General features: G+C 46.3%; 1 protein-coding gene across 6 annotated transcripts in view; it reads left to right on the forward strand.

The window, feature by feature from the left end:
• The first annotated feature begins 9,809 nt into the window (after nt 1-9,809).
• Nucleotides 9,810-21,072, forward strand: part of TRIM67 (tripartite motif containing 67) — a 42,036-nt gene continuing 30,773 nt past the window's right edge. For 3 of the 6 annotated variants that reach the window (XM_080585208.1, XM_080585211.1, XM_080585210.1), the window contains exons 1-2: nt 9,815-15,263; nt 20,831-20,926. In XM_080585208.1, the coding sequence (XP_080441334.1) occupies nt 14,376-15,263; nt 20,831-20,926 (984 nt within the window). In that variant the 5' untranslated portion in view covers nt 9,815-14,375. Of the gene's footprint in view, nt 15,264-20,830; nt 20,927-21,072 lie in introns of all 6 variants that reach the window. The other 3 variants (XR_013948522.1, XM_080585209.1, XM_080585212.1) reach the window with 3 other exon arrangements.

Below are 21,072 nucleotides of genomic sequence, written 5' to 3' on the forward strand. Positions count from 1 at the left end.
AGATAGAGCCCATACATATTTCATCACTTTGGCAGGGGTTTCTGCAGGTCTTGTGATCTTTGCAGGGATCCTTCTGGGAAATTCAATGAGGAGAGTCTAAGGAGGGGTTGGAAGACGAGAAACAAAAGGGCAGCTTTGTGGTGGTTGCGTTGGTGGTGGAAAAGAGAGATAATGACATTGAAAAAGAAGTAGTGAAGTAAGAACAAGGTGAAGAGATAAGAACAGCCTCTTCTAAGGTTAAGACTTCTGCAGAGAAGAAGGAGCTGAGCTCAGAGAACATCAGGGATTTGGCTGGAGCAAAGAAAATGGGGTAGAATAAGCAAAAGCCAAGTGCTTGTTCAGGGGATATCACCCCAGCAGCTGGGTGAGGTGTGTAGCAAGGGATAACGAAGGAGAAGAAGTAAGGAAGAAAGATGTGCCAACAGGAAATGAAAAGTTTGCTGGAAACAGTGCTGAGAAAATAGGACCCCCCAAAAAAATATTAAAAGGGTCATCGAGGAAGAAAGGAGAAGCCAAAAGGTGGGGGGGTGGGGGGAGGGAACAAGAACAGTTATGCTGAAATGCATGCAGGGGAGAGGGTGCTCTCTGATTCTCCTGTTTTTCCCAAAATTTCAGTTAATGTGCGTAGTGAAGACATGTTTTAGGGACATAGCTTAGTGGGTAATATTGGTGGTTGGGGAACGGTTGGACCAGATGATCTTGGAGGTCTTTCCCAACCTTAATGATTCTGTGATTCTGTGAAGAGTTCTTATTTTCACCTCTCTTTGTTTGCGTCTTTGCATGTAGCTTTTCCATGCTTACCCACTTATACGTGACTTATTTGGCATTACCCTGCAGCGTTTTCACAGAAGTTGCAGCTGCGACAGGATACAGCTGTCAAAACCCTCTGACAGCTCACAGTGTGAGCAGTCTTCGGTGGACAGTAACTGATGGACATTTCTGACACCCTCTTTCCCAACAGCTGCAGGAGTTTCTTGTTTATTTCTGCATATACCTCAGGATCTGACTTTTGACAGCTACGGAATCACTTCTGTCACTGAGAGCTGATGGGGGTTTCCAAACCACATGCCTAGAGCTAATGTGCCATGGCTACACAATGCTCCTGGTGGAGGCCTCCTCTGTGCCAATCTCTGTGGACTGCCTCTGAGGGAAAGGTCAGGATTTCATCTGTTCCACCAGGTGTTTGTCCGGAGGAGCATGGAAAGATTGGCTAGCTGGGGCTGTGTTTATTTTAGGAAACGCTGTGTTTTCTGTCTGTGAGAAGGAATACATTTGGAGATGTGTTAGTGTTAAACTGGAGATGTGCTCTCTGAAGAGTCTTGCAGACAACGTACCTTATCTGCCTGTAAAAGGAATGAGCAGGTACATGCTGGTACTGCACAAAGCCAGCGTCTGCAACAAGAGCTCAGCTCTTCATTGACAAGCAAAGTGCAGCTGACATTTGCACAGGACTTTGCGGCAGTTCCTCACGCAATATTACACAGATTGGAAAAAGCAGTCCCTGAAGAAACAGATGAAGACACGCTCCTTGGGGATTACTCTGTGACAAGACTTCAGAACACGTCGAGGAGCAGCGTGCAGCATCTGTAGCCAGAAGCCGGGAAGCAATAACAGTTCTCTTGCCCAAGGCACTGCAGTCACAAACGGGCAGCCTGCCTCTGTGAAACTGGGGGGCAGAGAGAGTTAAAGGCAACCCTTGACATTTGGAAATTAGTCAGCCACTCCGTATCACTCCTGCTTGCCTGCCTTTTTGGCAGCACAGTAGATTGGTGAAAATGTTCTCCTGTTCACAGACAATTTGGAAGCAAACTGGCAGATCTGTAACTGGAGCATATGTCAGCATTACCTTCGATCAAAATGCCTCATGGAAATATTAATTTTAGTATCACAAAAAATAAAGACATGGTTTATCATTTTGCCCCACTCTTTCTTGTCTTGCTCCTTCCCCTGAAGGAACCTTGAGCACACCTTAGTAAAGGGGAGGCAGATTGAAACAACATCTCACCAAACAGACTCACGAGGCTCCCAGGGCTCTTACTCACCTCCCACCAGTTCAGTTCTACCCCAGAATTCTCCGAGGCACCCAATTATTTTAAGGATAAATCAATTTCCACCCAAGAATCCATTTCATATCCTCATATAGCCTGAACACGAACCTAAGGCTCGCCCTTCTCAAAATTGTTGCCCATCTCTATGTCAAATGTTGCCTTTGCAAAAATTCTCATCCCAGTTAACCTTTCCCTTCTCCATCCCCATCCCACTCTTTTCTCTTTCCAGTGTCATATGTGGCTCAGGATCTTAGCTCAGCCTCCTTCCCCATGGAGGTCACAAGTCCTCAGGGTGGAGGAAACTGCTGCTGAGAGATGAGGGAGAGCTGAAAAGCAGTGAATCCCCCACACATTTGAGGTAGACAGGGCTCTTCTCAGCTCTCTGTTTGCTTTCGGATGTGTTTCTTGTCCATCCTGCAGCTCTTGGGTGAAGGTGAAGGAAGGGCTTTTTTCCATCTCATTTGGTGAGGCAAGCAGACAGTCAGGCAGGGCAGAAGGGTGGGTGGCTACAGACTAAGAAGCAAATAAAAATCTGAAGTCACTGCAATCAAGTTGCACAAAGCCACAGACTGACTGTGAGAGAGACGTCAGACAACTTTGTGCTACAGTTAATGTTAGAAAATAGGTTTTTGCCATTGTTATGTTAGAACTCTTGGGATTTGACAAACACATCTTTCAACTTTTTGTGTCTCCTTTCTCTAACAGAGCTCTCTTTCAACAATTCAGATAAAATCTCTTTGGGAGCTGCATTTCTGTATTGAAATAATTGGGATCTTAAATTATTCCCATAAACTGTTAGACAGTGCGGCATCAATCATGTCTGTCATAAAAATTACGTCTACCTTAGCAGTAGGAATATTGTCTCAGGAGAGGTCTGCAAATGCAGAAGAAGCAACATATACAGGGAGACAGAATGCTTTTTATTAGCCCAAATGATAGACCTGAAGAAAGGCCATTGCATCAAGACTTGTCCATTTTCTCCAGTACTGCAAGCTGGTCTAATAAAAGATACTGCTTCTCCCCGCTAACCTTATGTTGCTGACAGTACCTGTGCTTTGATCAGGGTCTGCAGTTTGCTTCAGACATCTCCCCGGGACATTTGCTTGTTTTAATCACCACTGGCTGTCTCTTTTGCTATCAAAGGAGTTCCTTTTGCTAGCTTTTGATATGGGGAATGCATTACCCTGTAATCAAAGTGATGTTAACTCATCCCTGGGCATCTGGAAAGAAACCTTGAACAGCAGTTAGTGGCTAAATGTAAAATACATATTTATTAACAGCTGTGCAGGCTGAGCTGTGTGTGCATATATATGTGTTTGTATGTATATAGTTTGTAATGTTGTATTTGTATTGCTGGAATATAAAGACAGCTGCTTTTCTGTAATCCAGATGCAGGGCATACTATCTTTTTAAATAGAGATGTAAAATAGAAAATTTTAATGCGTAGGAAAAATAGTCTGGATTTCTTATTATATAACACCATTCAACTGAGTGTCTTAAAACATCACAAAAGCACACCTGAATACTTCCAGAGATCTTGTGACCATTATTGCAATTATTAGTAGTGGACTGACAAATGGCACAGTAAAAATGCTAGACATTTTAAATATCAATGTGGAGGAAACAAGTAGAAGAAAAATCATAAAATCACAGAATTATTAAGGTTGGAAAAGACCTCTGAGATCATCTGGTCCAACTGTCCCCCTACCACCAATATTGCCCACTAAACCATGTCCCTCATTACCACATCTACCCTTTCCTTACACACCCCCAGGGATGGTGACTCCACCATCTCCCTGGGCAACCTGTTCCAATGCCTAACCACTCCTTCAGAGAAGAAATTTTTCCTAATATCCAAAAAAATGCCATCCTGGTCTCTGTTGGGTCACCTTAGCAGCCTCTTCCAGAATTCCTGCAGCTCTTGTTCACCCCTAGTTCCCGTCCACCTTCTCTAGGTTGTGGCAGAGCTACAGAAAAGCAAGCTGAAAAAAGCTCAGAACTGACCAACAGGAATTTCTTATGCAAAGATACTCAGGTAGAACAGGTTTACATGCATTTAAAAAAAGTTTCAGATTAGAAAGTCCCATCTTTTTCCTGCATGGGGGATTTTTGTCAGTGGTGGTTGCACCTTAGTTTGAAGTACAATTACAGCTTCTGCTTGAGAAATGAATGAAGATATTGTCCTACCCAGCAGCCAACACAGTGAGCCCTCTGGGACTAGTATCAATTTCGGAAGACTGGGAAGACAAGGGGAATGTGCTTCAGTGGGCAAGAAGCCGTGGAGGGGAGCAGTGCCCTCGGGGCCTGGGGCAGGACCAGCTCTGGGGACACTAGGAAGGCTGCCGAGGGACATCCGGTCCTGCGCTCTCACCAAGCCCTGGGCAAGGCAATGATGTGAGAGGTGACGGGCTCTGCGGACATGGTGTGTGGCCTGTTTCCATGCATTCAGAGTGTAGCCTTTCTTCGTTCAGCTCCTTGAGTGATGATGGTCCATTAAGTCTGTATTTCAGAGCCGGCATTGCTACCCACAGTCAGCACGTGAACAGGAACAGCTGTCAGCAAGGCCAGGAGCAACCTGGTGCCCAGAAGCCGACAGGACAGTGAGCAGAGTGAGGATCTGTCGTACAAACTGTTTTCTCACCAAAAGAATGATGCACCCCTCTCATCTCTCTTCTGCACAGCACCACTCCAGCTCCTAGCCAGAGCCTTTGCTGTCGCTTCAGCAGGCAGAGTCCCCAGAGGTGGCATTGGGACCATCGACCGTGGCCCACCTGAGGGCTGGCGTGGGCCTGACCTCGTCCTCTGGGCTCCCTCTGCTGTCCTTGAAGAGGCACAGGCTGGGGACTTACGTACACGTATATATGTGTTATTATATATATATATATATATATAAAAATGTAGAAATGCCTGCAGAACAACTGAGTTAGCTAGCTGAGCATAAACACCCTTACTGTGACAGTCGCAGTGTGGTGAGATGTGTCCCACCCTTGACCACTGAACTCCAACTTGCTGCCCTGTGCCCTGTGCACATCACAGATGGAGATTTTACTAAGAAAAAACAAGCAAACAAACAAACAAAAATAACCCCACAACACCCAAACCAAAAGTAAAATAAAACCAGCAGCATTCAGATAGGAAACATCCCAATTATTACAAGCAAATGTAAATCACCACGCTGTCCTCATACAAAACATGTGCTGTGCTGCTAAATGAGCCACTGCAAATTCTTTAATATTCCACTGATTTTTGTCACTCAGCAACTACTGTGGTGGTTCAGCAGTGTGTAGGCTAAACTGCATTTTCCTAGCAGAAAAATAATGAAAGAAAATGCAGAGATAGAGATGTAAAAAGGAAACAATGAAACTGGTGGCACAGCAGGACGGAAATGAGGAGAAAATGAAGTTTGGCTGTCTGAAAAGGTTAAGTTGCAGGCAGCACTCCTGGAAAAGGGATCAGGGGGTCACCATCCTATTAGGAGATCAAGGGGAGGCAAAGTTGTGAAGCAAAGTGGAATAGTTTAAAAGAAGAATAGTGAGAGGGAGAGATTAGGACAGCACAGCATACTACCAGGGCAGAGATCTGCTGAATTTGTGACAAAGGAGTATGGTAGGATTGGTATAATGCCTATCTTCTGACCAACTGGACAGTTATAGAAAGGTGTCAGCACATACTTTGAAAATGCATGATTTCTGCTTGCATTTAAAACTGGTTGTGTCTTAGGGGAGATAGCTCAAGTGAAAAGAGAAAAAAAAATAATAAAAATGACTGGTCGGGCAAACACCCACTACTCTGCCCTGGCAGCCTGGCCAGATGGTCGTCCCTCTCCACAGCCGGATATCGGAGTGCCCCTGAGCAGCAGAGCTGATCTCGGCAAGTGCTGCTTCTGCACAGAACTGCCTCCGTACAAACGTGGACTCACCCATGTGAGGAAAGCCTTGCGTGCATCTGTACGATACATATATGCCACTACCTACAAAACTGGGGGAATTCTTTTAGCTCCTCCACCTTATTTTTTTTTCTCTTCCTCAGATTCTCTTTATCATTTTTTTCCACGTCTATTTTGTTACACTCCTCTTTTGTGTTCTTCCCTCGGTATCCATTACTGGCTATTGTTTAAGACGAGAGGGACTGGGTTCATCTTTGGGCTGCTGTGATAAAGTCTTTTTTTATGTTTTTCCTTGAGTAATGCCTCGCTAAAAATTAAAACATTTGGTAAAAGGACAAGTGAAATAATCAGCTGCGTTCTTTTTTCTTAGGGTAACAAAAAAGCATGTATGTTACATTTTGTTTGAATTAAGGCTATAATTGTATACACATTGCCAGGGCTGTGATGTTTCGTAAAGTGGCCACAGTATTTCCTGCACATTTTTCTTTGTGTGAGGAATTTTTCGTTCTGTTAAATTGCATATCCATAGAGGATTTTGAGGCACTCAGCCAGTCAATCCAATTTGGAGTTCCATAGTGGCTGTTGTGGACTAAGTCCCTTATCTGTCCCCTTCAGCTGTCTTATTTCTCTGCTATTCACAGAAATGTAAAATTAAAAGTGGAATCAACTCAGAGGCAAGAGCCCAGCAAAAGACTTAGGAAGAAAAAGTTAAGGGGGGAGATCTCTCTGCAGCTGGGATAATGTGCTGACATCTTTGTTTTTAAATATGCGTGCAGAAGATTTTGTATTTCACATATATTACCATTTCATTTATCTTTGTGGGTATCAGAGCAAGTATGAGGAGAAAATTGAAATCAGATTGATAATGCCTTTTTTTTTTTTTTTTAAGAAGTGGGATTTATGGAATTCTGGTTTACCACATGCTGTGTACTGAGAAATGATTAAGCTAGAGGAATGAATAGGGGGCCTGAAAATGGCTCGGCCATTCCTACAGGGCTATAGCAGAAGCAGAAGGAGGGACTGGTTAGCATGCATACTCGATTCCATGCATACTTCACATTATGTCCACGCTATGGTGAAAAAGGAGCTCACGCTATTGAAATCAGTGGTTACAATGGTGCAAAATCAACGTAAATAAGAATTTAAATCTGATGGACCAGACTGTCTGGTGTGCTTTATAGGATTCACAGCTGTCTTTGCACCCTCTAACTCTGGACTAGGGAGGGCTTTGTGTTTCTTCTAGCCTAATGCTTCTCAGTGCTGTAAATGATGACAGCTTCATACGTCCCTCGATGGCCTACATTACAGGGGGTGCAGAGGGATCTGCTCATACCAGAAGGAAAAGGGAAGCAGCGTCTCTACTTCTTTAATAATGTGAAATAGATTAAATGTCATATATTATTTAATATATATAATTCATATATTATACTATTATATAATATTTATATATTTTATATATAATTATATTTTATATGTTATATAAAATAGACAAAAGTAAAATGTCACAAAGGGAAAGAAAGTACAAAGGCAGGAATAAATTGTTTTTCAAGTCAGAAAATATAATGAAGCCATAAAACCCACTGCTGACGCGAGTGTGGTTGATTTGGCTGGCTTCCACTTCCTCCCTCCCGCTGGGCACCTCCGCTAGCTGCTGAGAGAGAGGGGACATAAAACTCAGGTACGTGAGGTGTTGTGTTGACGAAAACGAGTATATCAAGCTTGGCATCTTGCGGGCCTGCCTCCCCACCTGATTAATGCCGGTGTCTCATGCCATGGTCACTCTGCTCTTTGAATCACCCTCAGAGCTGCTGCTAGGGGCCACTCTCTTCCCCTCCTGTCCTTGTGGAGTCACCAGCATTTGGGAATCAGAGTGCTGATGCTGGAAACCAGCCCTTCTGAGCCCTTCTCAATTATGCTGTGGCTGTGAGAACGGGTGGGTAGGGGTGGTGGCACAAAGGGCCTCCCTTTACAGCAGTGACATGGATTTACACCAGATTACAGTGCTCGTATAGTCACCAACTGATGGGGCATGAGTCCCAGCTGGGCCCAGGCCTGTGCTCACAGGAGGTCTCTTCTGTCTTGACTTTCTGATGCATACAGATGTATGAGTTCTTGCCTGCTCAACAGAAACCAAACTAAAAAGAGAAGGGCAAGCCCAAGGCAGTCCCCACACCTGCAGCCTGCTCCAAAGGCTCTCCGTCTGTGCCTCACTCATGATTATCTCCTGCATTTCTTCCTAGTGATCCTGCTTCCTTGGCTCTTACTCCTTGTTTCTCCATGCAGCTTCCAAGTCTCCTCCTGATTTTCGATGCTCCTGGATGATATTGCAAAGGATAGAGGAGGCTTTGATCAAACCCACTAGAACTTCACGGGAATTTTATCCCAGTAGCTACAGCCAAAGCAGGTTGCACGGGTCTCCAGGTCTTTCTCCAGTTTCTGGAGGCCTTGTGAGAAGATCTGATCCCTAGTTACTTCCAGAATAGAAAAACAAAGCCCATCTACTAGGGCATTTATAGATTCTTTATGGCTCAGGGAAATTTCCTCACTATCTGTTATCTTTTGCTAAACAACGATAACATGATAACATTTTCTATCTTTTCTTATGTAAAGTAGAGCTGTATTAAAGCTACTTAGGAAGGGAAGCCTTGTTCTTGATAAAAGACCTTTCTCAGTGAGTCACAAAGCAATCAGCTCCCTAGCTCAGTTCACAGTATATTGCCTGCTCTTTCAGGGACAAAAATTCACTATCCCCTTTATGTAAGTATTTTCTTTGTACGTGGAGAGATTGCCACATGGTGGCAATTTACATCCACTTTACAATTGTATACACACAAATACCTAGCCTAGCCTTGTTTCATTTTCAAGTGTCTGTTGTTTTTTCAGCCCATCTTGTGCTCTTAGGAAATGCTAGCACTTCCGTGTTAAGATCATTTGTTCTTCTTCTTCCCCTGTTTTTGTTGAGGGAGTTTGTCCCTCTCCTCTCACCCTTGCCCCCCTACTATGCTTTGAATACCATCATTTCCCACTCTACTCTGCAGTGGTGCGGCCTCACCTTGAGTACTGTGTGCAGTTTGGGGCACAACAGTATAAGAAAGATATAAAACTGCTAGAGAGTGTCCAAAGGAGGGCTACAAAGATGGTGAAGGGCCTAGAGGGCAAGATTCATGCAGAGTGGCTGAAGTCATTTGGTTTGTCCAGCCCAGCCCAGAGCAGGCTGAGGGGAGGCCTCATGGCGGCCTGCAGCTCCCTCACGAGGGGAGCGGAGGGGCAGGCGCTGAGCTCTGCTCTCTGGGGACAGCGACAGGACCCGAGGGAACGGCATGGGGCTGGGACAGGGGAGGGTCAGGCTGGGTGTCAGGGAAAGGTTCTGCACCCAGAGGGGGGTCGGGCACTGGGACAGGCTCCCCAGGGCAGTGGTCATAGCACTGAGCCTGATGGAGTTCAAGGAGTGTTTGGACAACACTCTCAGACATATGGGTTGACTTTTTTGTGGTCCTTTGTGGAGCCAGGAGTTGGGCACAGTGATCCTTGAGTGTCCCTTCCAACTTGGGATATTCTATGAGTCTATGATTGTTTTCTACCTCCTCCCAGTCTTCCTGCGAAAAGTGAATACAGGAACAGGTTTGGATTTTACGTACTCCTTGGCTAGCTTTTCAAAAAAGCCAGATAAGCTTCTTTACCTTTTAGCCATGAGTGGGATGACCGTGGGGGCAGCTGGGCAGAGCAGGGAACCGAGGCAGACCCAAGGCAGAGAGTTACGACTGACTGCAAGTCCATGCTCAGGACAGCTTTCTGCAGCCCTTTGCTCAAAAGGGCACAGTGAGCGTGAGTTTGTGAAATGCAGTCGTGCTTCTCAGAAATTTGCACAGTATCTTAAAAAAAATGGGGGGGGGGGGGGGGGGCAGAAAATGCTACCAGATTTCTCTGTAATACTCATGTTGTGAAGGTGTTGATGATGATCCCAACGTCAACAGTGGTTTACATTATACGTGGAGGTGCAAGGTCCAGCGCTCCCTTCTCTCACCTCTTACGAGCACCGTTCTGAGGTCACTGCCTGCAGTTTGAATTCTAGCAGAGAAGGAAAGGATCTTACTCCACAAACAGAAACAAAGAGAGGGCTCCTCACATAGCAGAAAAGCCAGAATGTCCCTGGAGTGATTCCAGAGGCTTTCAGTCTGAAGGATTTTTACAGCATCACCGAAACATGAGATCTTACTTTTCAAGAGTCCTGATTATAGATTAGTGCCTTTTGTTTTTCCTCATGATTTCTTTTCAACAGAAATTTGTTAAGAAGTGTTGAAATGGACCTCTTACAGTAATTTGTGCCAATTTACCTTTTTGTTGTTGTTGTTGTTGGCATATGTGTTTAAAGCAGCATTTTCCTCTATATCAAATTTAATCCTTAGAATGCCAGAGTACAGTTAGGAGTGTATTTGTCAACAAATATTTAGGATCAAGCATTATTTTTTGCTATTTAACCATCATAACAAACATACACTCAGAAGACAGTCTGAATAAAATTTCATTGAATAGAATTGTCCTCTGTTGTGAATTATATTTTTTATGGCAGATTTAATCCTCTGACAGAGAAAATTCAATACGTAACTGCATTTATATTACAGATACAGTTTTCTGCTAGCCAACAGATAAGCTTTTTATCAGCAGCCATGCTTCTGTGGCACTCTTCTGGGCTGCTGCCAAGCTCTGCCTTCTTTTCTTTCATGAACAGATCAATGTACAAACATTTAAAAAACCTAAATAACATAATAGATACTTGAATGCAAGCTGAAAAAAAAATTCAAAACTGTTGCACCTACATAATGTAGCTAATGCAAATCTACAAAAACAAGGAAATAAGGAAGAGTGGTAGCACATAGCTACCATTTCCAAAGCTTCCCTGCCCCAGAGACTGCATGCATCAGCTTTTCCTCTAATCCCCAGCGGAAGCAATCTCCCATGCCTCTGCCACATCACCCCTCACACAGAACGTACACCAGCCTCAGCTGCGGCTAGTAATGCTGGAAAGAGGAGAGGTTACAGCGTGGCGTGTTGTTTGTTTATGAGCAATGGCAAGGTGTGATGTGTGTGTGTACCAAAACACACATCCACTGGTTAGTACTCCAGTCTAAAATTCAGAGATAGCAGCAGCTGCAACTGCATTGTCCTCGGCGCTTGCTGAGGGCATCCTCCCCTGCTAACTGAGCAACATGCATTTGTAACGGTGCAGCGAGACACTTCACCTTACACTGCCAGACACATGCTGGCATTAGCCCAGATGTGTTTTGTCATCTTCTGTTTTTGTGAACTCTCTCGCTCTGTAGTTCTTTTTGCAATAGAATAAGTGCCTGTGGAGAAAAGATTTTTTTTTCTCTGTTAACCTTCAAACTGCAGGACATGTGCTTTGAGTGATGCCCGTTAGCGGGAGCAATGCTGGAATACTGGGATCAAAAAGTTCCCCATGGGTGAGGAAACAGCTGTGGGAAAAGAAGAAAACTGAAGAAAGTGAAGTGACCTTCATGGACAGCTTTAGAAGCAAAAAAGCTGAGAAAAATAAAAAAAGGAAAAACTAATTGGAAAGGGGTTAATGTGTGAGGGCATTCTAAAATATAAAGAAGTACAAGAAAGGAAATGGGGAAACAGAAAAAAAAAGAAGATGTAAGCAATAAAACAAGAGAGGCAAAAAGATGAATCAAATCTCTTTACTGAGGGCTTGTACTGCAACCTGCCTCGTCGTCTTTTTAATACATTTATAAATAAACTTCATTAGCTTTTTTTTTTTTTTCTGCTGGGAGGATATAAAAGATGCTAATGAGTTCTTACAAAGGGTAAATAGTTTAAGGGGATGATATTAGTGATACTGAAGTATTAAAATAAAGATCAAAGCCGTGACTGCCAGAATAGGGTTTCTAGGTTATTCTATGCAGTTACAGTTCTAACAGATTAAAGACTCATTTGAACATGAAAAGAGGAAAAATCATTGGGATCATCTCTGTTATAAGAATGGCTTGATTACAAAACATAGTAAAGGCCCGATTCTATCAGGCTAATCGGGCTGCACAGAGCTTTAGGAATAACTCCATTAACATCAGTGGAAACTACACAGCAGGATCTGTTTCTTGGCAAAACTGAGGGTGTCCAATGTTAGTTAGTGGGATTTGCAGGGATCACTCATGCTTGGTGCCAGTTTTCAGTGCTTAGATCAGTTTCTGTTCTGGCCTCTGAAGCAGCAGAGATGGTAGTGGTGTCTTGATTGCACACTCCCATTGTCACTTGCCATTGTATAGATTAACATTCGTCATGAGGAGGAAAACCTGTGCTCTGCAACCTAAACCCCTCAGAGCAGTTAGTAGAGCAATTGTAGGCGCCAATTTGGTCAGCAGCTGATGGTGCCGTGTGGCTGCATGTTTCTGTGCTCACCCTCTGCAATCGCCTGGAAGCCAGCACTGCTTTGACAGATGAGCTGAGCTGGGACACCAGCCCACACGGCTCTCCCTTCTCTCAGAGACAGAGCTCTCCTGGACACAGACGTTTGAAGCAAGCTTATAGAGCAGGTGGAAAAAGATAAAGGTCACACCACAGGGCAGAGAAGACCCGCTCAATTTTTTGGCTTGCATTCCAAATGTCATCTATTACAGATATACACTCTGAGGCCACATTGGGCTTGTGGAGGAGTTCAGCTTGACTGATCACAGTGGCACTTCAGAGATGCTTTCTTCCCTCTGTAGCCAAGGGCAAACAATATTACACTTTTATGTAAACTGTGGAGTAATGGTCAAAATGGAAATTTAAAATTCACTGTATTAGAAGTCTGGAACTTGTCAGCCGTGGCTAAAAAGCACTTGTAAAGGTGTACTGGTAGGGTTTGGTGTTTGTACCCATTCATTTTCACCCCTTCCTGTCTGATAAGCCCAGTTTTGTTTATATGCTATTACCAATGTACACATTATGATTGTTGGCATCTAACACACAAGACAGGTAAAGAAAGAAAACAAAAGTCCAGGAGAAAAAAATAAAAATAAATAAAAAGCTACTGTTTAGGATTGTGGCTTCCAACATATACTTGAAAATTGTGATTTGGATTCACCTATAGAGATGCAGGAAATCTTTATTATACATCCCTTCCTGCTGCTGACAGATGGTAAAGCAGAGAACGGAGACCACTAAGGTAACAGCATTTCACCCACAGCTTTTTCTTGCAGCGTAGTAGCGTAAGGCAGCTGAGAAATCAATGGTATTTGAGAACATTTCTTGCACGGCTGAGGTTTCTGGGTGAAGGTAGCCCAAACACAGCCCTTCTATCAACTCCAAGTCTTGGCGCAGAGGTCACATGAAAGAAAAAGATACCTAGACAGAAGACAGGCGGGTTTATGTGGGTCAGGGCTTTTTTCTTTTGTGTGCCAGAAGACAAACCTGCCCCTTTCAACCTTGAACTGAGCAGCTACAAAGCTTGAAGCCGCCTGGGACTTTCTTTCCCCTCAGCTTGTCATGAGAATGTCTAGGCAAGAAGGAGAGCTGCAGAAAGGAAGGAAGGAAATAAACGGGAACCTTTAATATATTCGTGCTCTCTGTCCCCTTCCCTCCTTTTCTACGCATCAACAGTTTTAATAACCTGGCAAAAACAAAACCCGAAACTGGAAAATACTTTCCTAGCCAGTACCACAAAATGCTCATCATGTATTAAGAAACATTAAGAAGTGATGTGTTTAATATGGACTTTTTCTTTTTTTTTTTTTTTTCCATTTTTCGCGAGTTAGTAGTGCATTTTTTAAAAGCTGTTCAGACACAACCGGCTTGCATTTTTAAAAAAAGGAATCTGCTTAGGGAACTGAAGTTGATGGAGATGCGGCTTTTGGACAAGATACACGAGTGAAAAAAAAAATAAAAGCGGAATCGCTCCTGCGCGTAACCTCTCCACTATGAAAATAAACAGAGTAAACCTGACGGAGGGGGGCTCCCACTGCTGGTTTTTCTTCCGAGGGGGCTGCTTTCAGCCCGTGAGCTCCCGTTTGCCACCCACCCACGCCCCCCCCCGGAGCAGCGCCGGGCATTTCGTGCCCGGCCGGGTGCGGGTGAGCAGGAAGCCCCCGGGGCGTTGAGGAAAGGCACCCCCGCCGCCCGCACAATGGCTTTACTGGAACGGAGGGAAGGCACCGCCGCCTAGAGACCCTTTAAAACATGTTTTCGCCGTCCCCAGCCGCGGCGAGCGCGATCACCTATTCGCTGCGAGGGGCTCCTCCCGCCTCCTCCCGCCCCCATAAAGCCGCCCCGCGCCGCCCAGCGCCACCGGGCCAGGGCGGGCGGCGTCCCCGGGCACCCGGCGCCTCGGCCCGGCCCCGCCGAGCTGTCCGCGCCCGGCGGGTGCTGAACGCCCGTGGGCGAGGGAGGGCGCCGGGGGGAGCCCGATCCCCGTCCCCATCCTCCCCGCGCACGAAGCGGCGGCCATGGAAGAGGAGCTCAAGTGCCCGGTGTGCGGCTCGCTCTTCAGGGAGCCCATCATCCTGCCCTGCTCGCACAATGTCTGCCTGCCCTGCGCCCGCACCATCGCCGTGCAGACCCCGGAGAGCGAGCAGCACCTGCCGGCCCTGCTCCACCCGCGGGGCACCGCCGCCCCGGCCCCGGGGCCGCCCGGGGGCTCCGCCGCCCCCCCGGACCCGGAGTGCGCGGCGGGCGGCGGCGGGGACCACGCGGACAAGCTGAGCCTGCACAGCGAGACCGACAGCGGCTACGGCTCCTACACCCCCAGCCTCAAGTCCCCCAACGGCGTGCGGGTGCTGCCGCTGGTGCCCGCGGCCCCGGGAGGGGCGGCCGGGGCGGCGGCTCCGCGGGGCGCCGGCGCCGGCCCCGGCCCCGCCGGCTCGTCCCTCACCTGCCCGCAGTGCCACCGGAGCGCCTCCCTGGAGCGGCGAGGCCTCCGCGGCTTCCAGCGCAACCGGCTGCTGGAGGCCATCGTGCAGCGCTACCAGCAGGGCCGCGCCGCCGCCGCCAAGTGCCAGCTGTGCGACCGCAGCCCGGCCGAGCCGGCGGCGGTGCTGTGCGAGCAGTGCGAGGTGCTGTACTGCGCCGCCTGCCAGCTCCGCTGCCACCCGGCCCGCGGGCCCTTCGCCAAGCACCGCCTGGCGCCGCCGCCCGGCCACCCGGGCGCCCCCGGCGGCGACGGGAAGGGGGCGGGCGGCGGGCGCAAGCCGGCGACGTGCGCCGAGCACGACCTGGAGCACTACAGCATGTACTGCGTGAGCTGCCGCAGCCCCGTCTGCTACCAGTGCCTGGAGGACGGCCGGCACGGCAAGCACGACGTCAAGGCCCTGGGCGCCATGTGGAAGCAGCACAAGGTAAGCCCCCGAGGCGGGGGGCCGGCGGGGCTTCGTTGTCGCGACATCGCCCCGCCACCCCACAGCCTCTGCTCGGGTTGCTCTGGCACCAGCAGGCTCCCTCCCACGGTTGCCTTGCCTGATCCCAGATACCAAACCTCAGCCTGAACCCCCAGCAGACACCTGGGGTTATCAGCCCCGCCAACTTGCTTGTCCATGCCATCGTCCTGTCCAGGCCTGAGAGCAGTGGAAGGAGAGGGGATGGCCTCCGTTCCTCCATTTCACCACCTGGGACTCAGTGGGAGCTGCTGCAGTCTCATCTCACCACGTCGTCTTCCCTGTCAATGCCTCAATGAGGGCAAACGGCCCGCAGCCATGCGAAGTTTTTAGATGAGAAGGTGTGGTAGGGAGGCTCATGGGACATCGTGTTGTCTCCCAGGCCTCGAGGAGATCTTCCCCTCCCCTCAATTCCCAGAGGCCAGAAGGAGTGGCTGGGGGACCTTCATGGCACAAGAGTGAGGAATAGTAGGACAGGCTCTGGGGACAAGTACAGCCTTTTCCAGTTCCCATGATGTTGCGGTCTGATTCATTCTTCTCTGCAAGCGATGCTCCTTAACCCTGTCTGGAGCCCCCCAGGTGATCTCAGTCAGTGACTTTGCAGCACAGGTGGTACAAAATAAGTCTTTGCAACCATTTGAATAAAGAACAAGACGTGACCATAAAAGTTTATAAAGTGTATGAAGTTAGCTCACTTTTGTTAAGAACGATGGATCCTGGGAAAATCATTTAATACAAATGAACATTTAAAAACCTCTGAGCTGAGAGCAATCCTTTGGAGCTTCCAGCTACATTGGGGGCAAAGGAGTCCTGTGGGCCACGCAAAGGGCACTTGGCTAGCTCTGCTGGCCGCAGGATCTCCTCCTCTGCTGCAGTTAGCACTGAGAGGAGCCCTGAGAGATCACTTCTTTCCTGCACTGTCTGGACAAAATCAAGTCTGGTCTCATCCTCTAGCCATGGAGTGGCTGAGCATGAGCTAGCGTAACGAAAAACAATGCCTTTTGGTTTTAAGACCTCCAAAAGATGCCACTTGGGCTTGAAATGCATAGTTTGTCCATCTGAGAAAGACAAGCTCCTTCCAAATGTGTGTCCATTGCATACTCTCGGCCAAGGACTCAGCCACCTCCTCACTAATGTGACTTACTTGTGCAGGGGAGAAGTTCTCTCGACTCAGAAGGAGCAGATCACAGATTCGCAACTATCACTCATCTACTAATGGCAGATTCCAGTTCTGAGCAGAATTATTTCCATGAGCAGCAACTAAGCTCACTGTTCACATGTGGTTAACATTTTGTGTGTTGTGAGGGACCAGCTTGTGTTGTGTTACCGTCTACTTTGCGTTAAAACTGGTTGGTGCCTTTTTGAACACTGTGATAAACTCTGCTGCGATCAGAGTGTGCCGTTGGTCATTTTCTTTCTTTTCTGATGTCAACAGAATGAACGAGAGCAAGTTGGTTTCTATTTTTACTGCATTTTTTCTGGGAGTATGGTATCACTGGATGTGATTTCTCTTGATTTATAGATTCAATCTTAGTGTGAAAATGCTAGTGAAAGCCAAAAAAAAAAAAAAACACTCAAAATTAACTAATCTGGGGACTCTGAAGTTGGTCTCTTGTGAATATTACTTTCCCCAGAACAATGCACTTGGCTGAAAGTAAATATAGTGGAACCATACAGTCAGACAGCCTAAATCAGCAGCTCACATTCACTCGGATAAATTGCTCAGGAGTTAGATACTTGTGTTTATAAATAGTTCTCATATAGCTTATTACCTGTAGTTACTTCGGCCAAACCATAAATTACTTACACTGAAGTACTGTGCATTGAATGGTATGCCGAATGAGGTTCAATTTTGTGTTTTCCTTGATAACCCAGCGTAGCTGGCGGAGGAGTTGGTGGAGGGGCTTCTTGGTGAGCACACTGAGCCCGGGCAGCTTGGTGGCTTGGCAGTTGTTCCCCATCAGCTGCCTAGCACATGCTTATCCCATTCTAAGGCAAGGGGCTGGTATTCTTCCCCTAAAAAAAGGCAGCCAATGCCATGTTTCCTCCTCTCATAGGACACGGTTTCATCCCACAACAGCAAACTTCAGAGTAACAGTTTTCCTACAGACCCTAGAACTGTTTGTCCAGAGCCCCTGCCCATCTTCACCTTCAGGACCGTTTACAGCCACTTCTGCATTAGTCTTCTTCTCAGGCTCTTTGACTTCTCCATTGTGTGAGCCTTACATAGGGATTCGTTGGTAAATTACAGTGTGTGTAAACTCATCCGTGCAGTGTTTCAGACCGTGCAGTGAGAATTGCATTTACCCTCAGCCGTGCTGCTAGCCTGATGGCTGTTCAAGACTGGTTGGCCCCTGTTAATGGTGCAGGTTTCCCCATTACCCTGCTGCATGTGACCTCTCCTTCAGAGGAATGAAAAATGGTGGAAATGGAAAACAAGAAGAGGGCCCCAATGGCATGAATCAATGTAAATAAATCCACCGAGTTAGGTGGGCTATGCTCGCTTACATGACCTGTGCATCTGGACAGGGAAGTTGGTTGAGGCCCATAACAAGAACAGAGGACCTATGAATATGAGGAATGATGGTGGACATGTTTCAGCTCTGCACACCCCAAATGGTTGTATACGCATAGAAATGGAGTCTGCACGCCTGCTTTTATCTGCTGGTGTGAAGACTTGTGTTCCCCAAAACACGCGGGCTCTTTCAGCATTCAGCACCAGGGTAAGCTTATCTAATCAATAGCCAATCTGCTGCTAAAGAGAGAGAGAGGGAAAACAAGCTAAATGAACACGAACTGTGTGCTTGAAAAAGGACATTGGCATTATCTGGTTCATTTTCTACAATCAAAGGAAGCATCAGTCTTCCATGCCTATCTGGATTTAATTACTCACCCTAGTTATCTCCCTGTTCCTGTATTTGATAGAAGTAGAAACTTGGCATCCAGAATCCTCACTTTTTTGTTGCAAGAGCGGTGTTATAGTAAAGACAGCCATCGGTAGAGTACCGTTTGTCAGGAGTTATTAATTGTCGTAAGCAATGGAGCTTGTAACGTTTCAGCTTGGCTTCAAGTAAATATTCTGCAGCACGCAGGACTGCTCTGAGCGTACAGGGCCTTTTATGGTTTGGTTGGTTCGCTGAGGGCTTAGTCATGTAGCTCTGTTTGATTCTAATGGGAAGTGCAGGACCAGATGCCACTGCTTTGTAAGGTATCCTTTACAATCACTTTGAAAAACAAGGCTATTATCTCTAAGTGGGTTTCATAAATGGAGATCTGGTCTTCTCTGTGGTTCCGTGCTGCAGTCGCGTTAATGCAACCGCAGGTTTTAGTGAACACGAAAATTCCCTTAAGAGCCATTTGATCAATGACTTTGTCAAGTGTCTGCTCCAGTCCCTCGCAGTGGTAGCGTGACTGGAGCCGGGCATGACTGTGCGAATTGACGGCAGTGCCTGTGGTGGCCACAGTTCATCTGCATTGGCTCAGATTTCTACCTGATGGCCACAAATAGTTTTCGGTTCATCTTATCTGGCAAAATACACTTTGATTTGTAAGTGAGGGTAGATGTTGGAAAAGTTTTACTTTTGTCAGGACCAATCCTTGGTTTTTGGTTTGACAAACACTAGGACAGTTGTGTTGGACCAGTCATTGGCAGAATTTATGATGCTTGTGCCCCCTATTTCTTTCTTGCTTCCTCCCCACCGCTTTGTCATATGCCAGTTCCACCTTGTCATATGTCAGCTGAACAAACCAAAGGCCCAAACACCTTGTGTGTGGGGTGGAAAGTGCCATCAAAAAGGGTGGGCTTTAAATTACGGCAACCACAACCAGCGCATGGAGGGCTGATTTGCAGTCCTGATCGGCTGGTCTGGCTGAAAACGGGGGCCCTTTCAAGGAATTAGAGGGTTTTTTTTTGTAGCCTCAGGTGGCCTTCCTATCAAATACGCTTGCTTTACATTTTTGTGAGGTGGCAGAAGTCTGTGTAAGAGAATGTTAAATATTTAACTATTGAGCAACTAACGCTGTAATTGTTGATCTTCCTATTACATTTGTTACAAATTAGTTGTAGTAAAGCATAATTTATTTTCAGGTTTAGCACTGATGTGATGCCTACAGCTGGACTTAAAGGGGAAAACTTGTGTGACTGTGAGGAAATGGTGTGAGGATGGCTTCTTTCTCTATAATTCAGCCCCAGTTGTGGAGAATGTGTAGGGGACGTTCAGGCAGGAGGTAAACCCTGAACAAGGTCAGTGTGAGGAAGTGAGCTGTGTCATTTCCAGGGATGGAGTAATTCACTTCCCCTCAGGAATAAGAGGGAAGCAGAGAACGAGTGGGAACTTCCAGGATTGCAACTAGGTCTCCTCTTAGGGGCTTGTAGCTTTTATGCCGTCCTTCATACAAGGCTCTGTCTCAAGACACCCTCTAGTCCTAAGGAGTCAAGAGACTGCAACCTTTTGGGAGCCTGACATCAGCAAGAATACTTAATTTTCCATTTCTTTGTCAGTTATTGTATCTGTTTTGTGAGGATATTACTTGGATGTTGGCGGTCTGATGGTTACCAAGTGCGACTAAGGAGCAGACCCAGAAGAGAAGGTCCAACTGGTAGGACTTGGCATAGGAGCCCAGAGCCCCGTGCCGGGTGCGCACCCTTGTGAGGGAGGCCGAGTATGACAGCAAAAAGAAAACGTCCCCAGTGACACCCACAAGGGGACCAATCCCATCTCTCCACGTTATGCTGGATTTGGGCTTGCCATGGGCTGCCAGATGGAAGAGCATGGTCTCCGTAGTCCCAGCCAGGCTCTGAGGAAGCTGCTCACGGACTGTGCACTCAGACTGTGTTCCTCCAGACGGAGTTTCCTTCCGACATGGAAAGTCCATCAAGAAACCACTTGTTCAGTTTAGAGATCTCAGGTGCCAGCTGAGCAAAGGGGAAGTTGGGTCTTCAGTGTGTACTTACACACTGATCAAGTCCTCATCTCTCAGCAGTAAAAAGCTAACAGAAGAATTTTTTTCAACTTTTCCAGAAATATTCACCCATTTGTTGGGTTGGAGCATGGGAAACTGAAGCCCCCATTACTATGAAGTCTGAAAACACAGATTTGTCTTTGAAGTCGTAGGTTTGGTAGAATCTACTACATTTACAAAGACTTCAGGCTTTGATGAAAAATACCTACTATTTTTGAAAGCACTTGGGGATGTTTTGGCATGACAGATGCTACTGTGTATGACTATTATTTCGTTATATATGTGGGTAGTTGTCTTGTAAAAAGTATTTTGAGTTACAGAGTCACTGTAATAAAGTGTAATGTGCAGACACAATACTTGACTGCCCCCACATGCATATTTCTCCTTTATTAAAACTTATTACAATTAAAATCTTAACTCTTCTCTTCAAGCACAAACAGTTTGTGTGTGTAAGAATATATGTGACAGCATGTAAGCCTTTTAGCTCATTGTTAATTTTTAAAAGTCAGGATTAGTAAGAGATATTTTGCATTTTATCTCCAATATTTCCTTCTATTTTTTTCTTGCAGGCACAGCTGTCTCAGGCTTTAAATGGTGTTTCAGATAAAGCAAAGGAAGCTAAAGAATTTTTGGTTCAGCTGAAAAATTTATTGCAGCAGATACAGGTATGTAGAATATTAGCTGTTGTGATAATACGTGATCAATAGAACTGAGTGAATAATTTATCTGATGACTTTGTCTCCTTTGCTGTTCTCATATTTCCTGGAATCGTATAACCTTTCTTGAATGTATTTGCTAGGCAAAATTACTC

Source organism: Anser brachyrhynchus, assembly GCF_964034855.1.
Source record: "Anser brachyrhynchus genome assembly, chromosome: 3".
In the NCBI taxonomy this organism is placed as follows: domain Eukaryota; kingdom Metazoa; phylum Chordata; class Aves; order Anseriformes; family Anatidae; genus Anser; species Anser brachyrhynchus.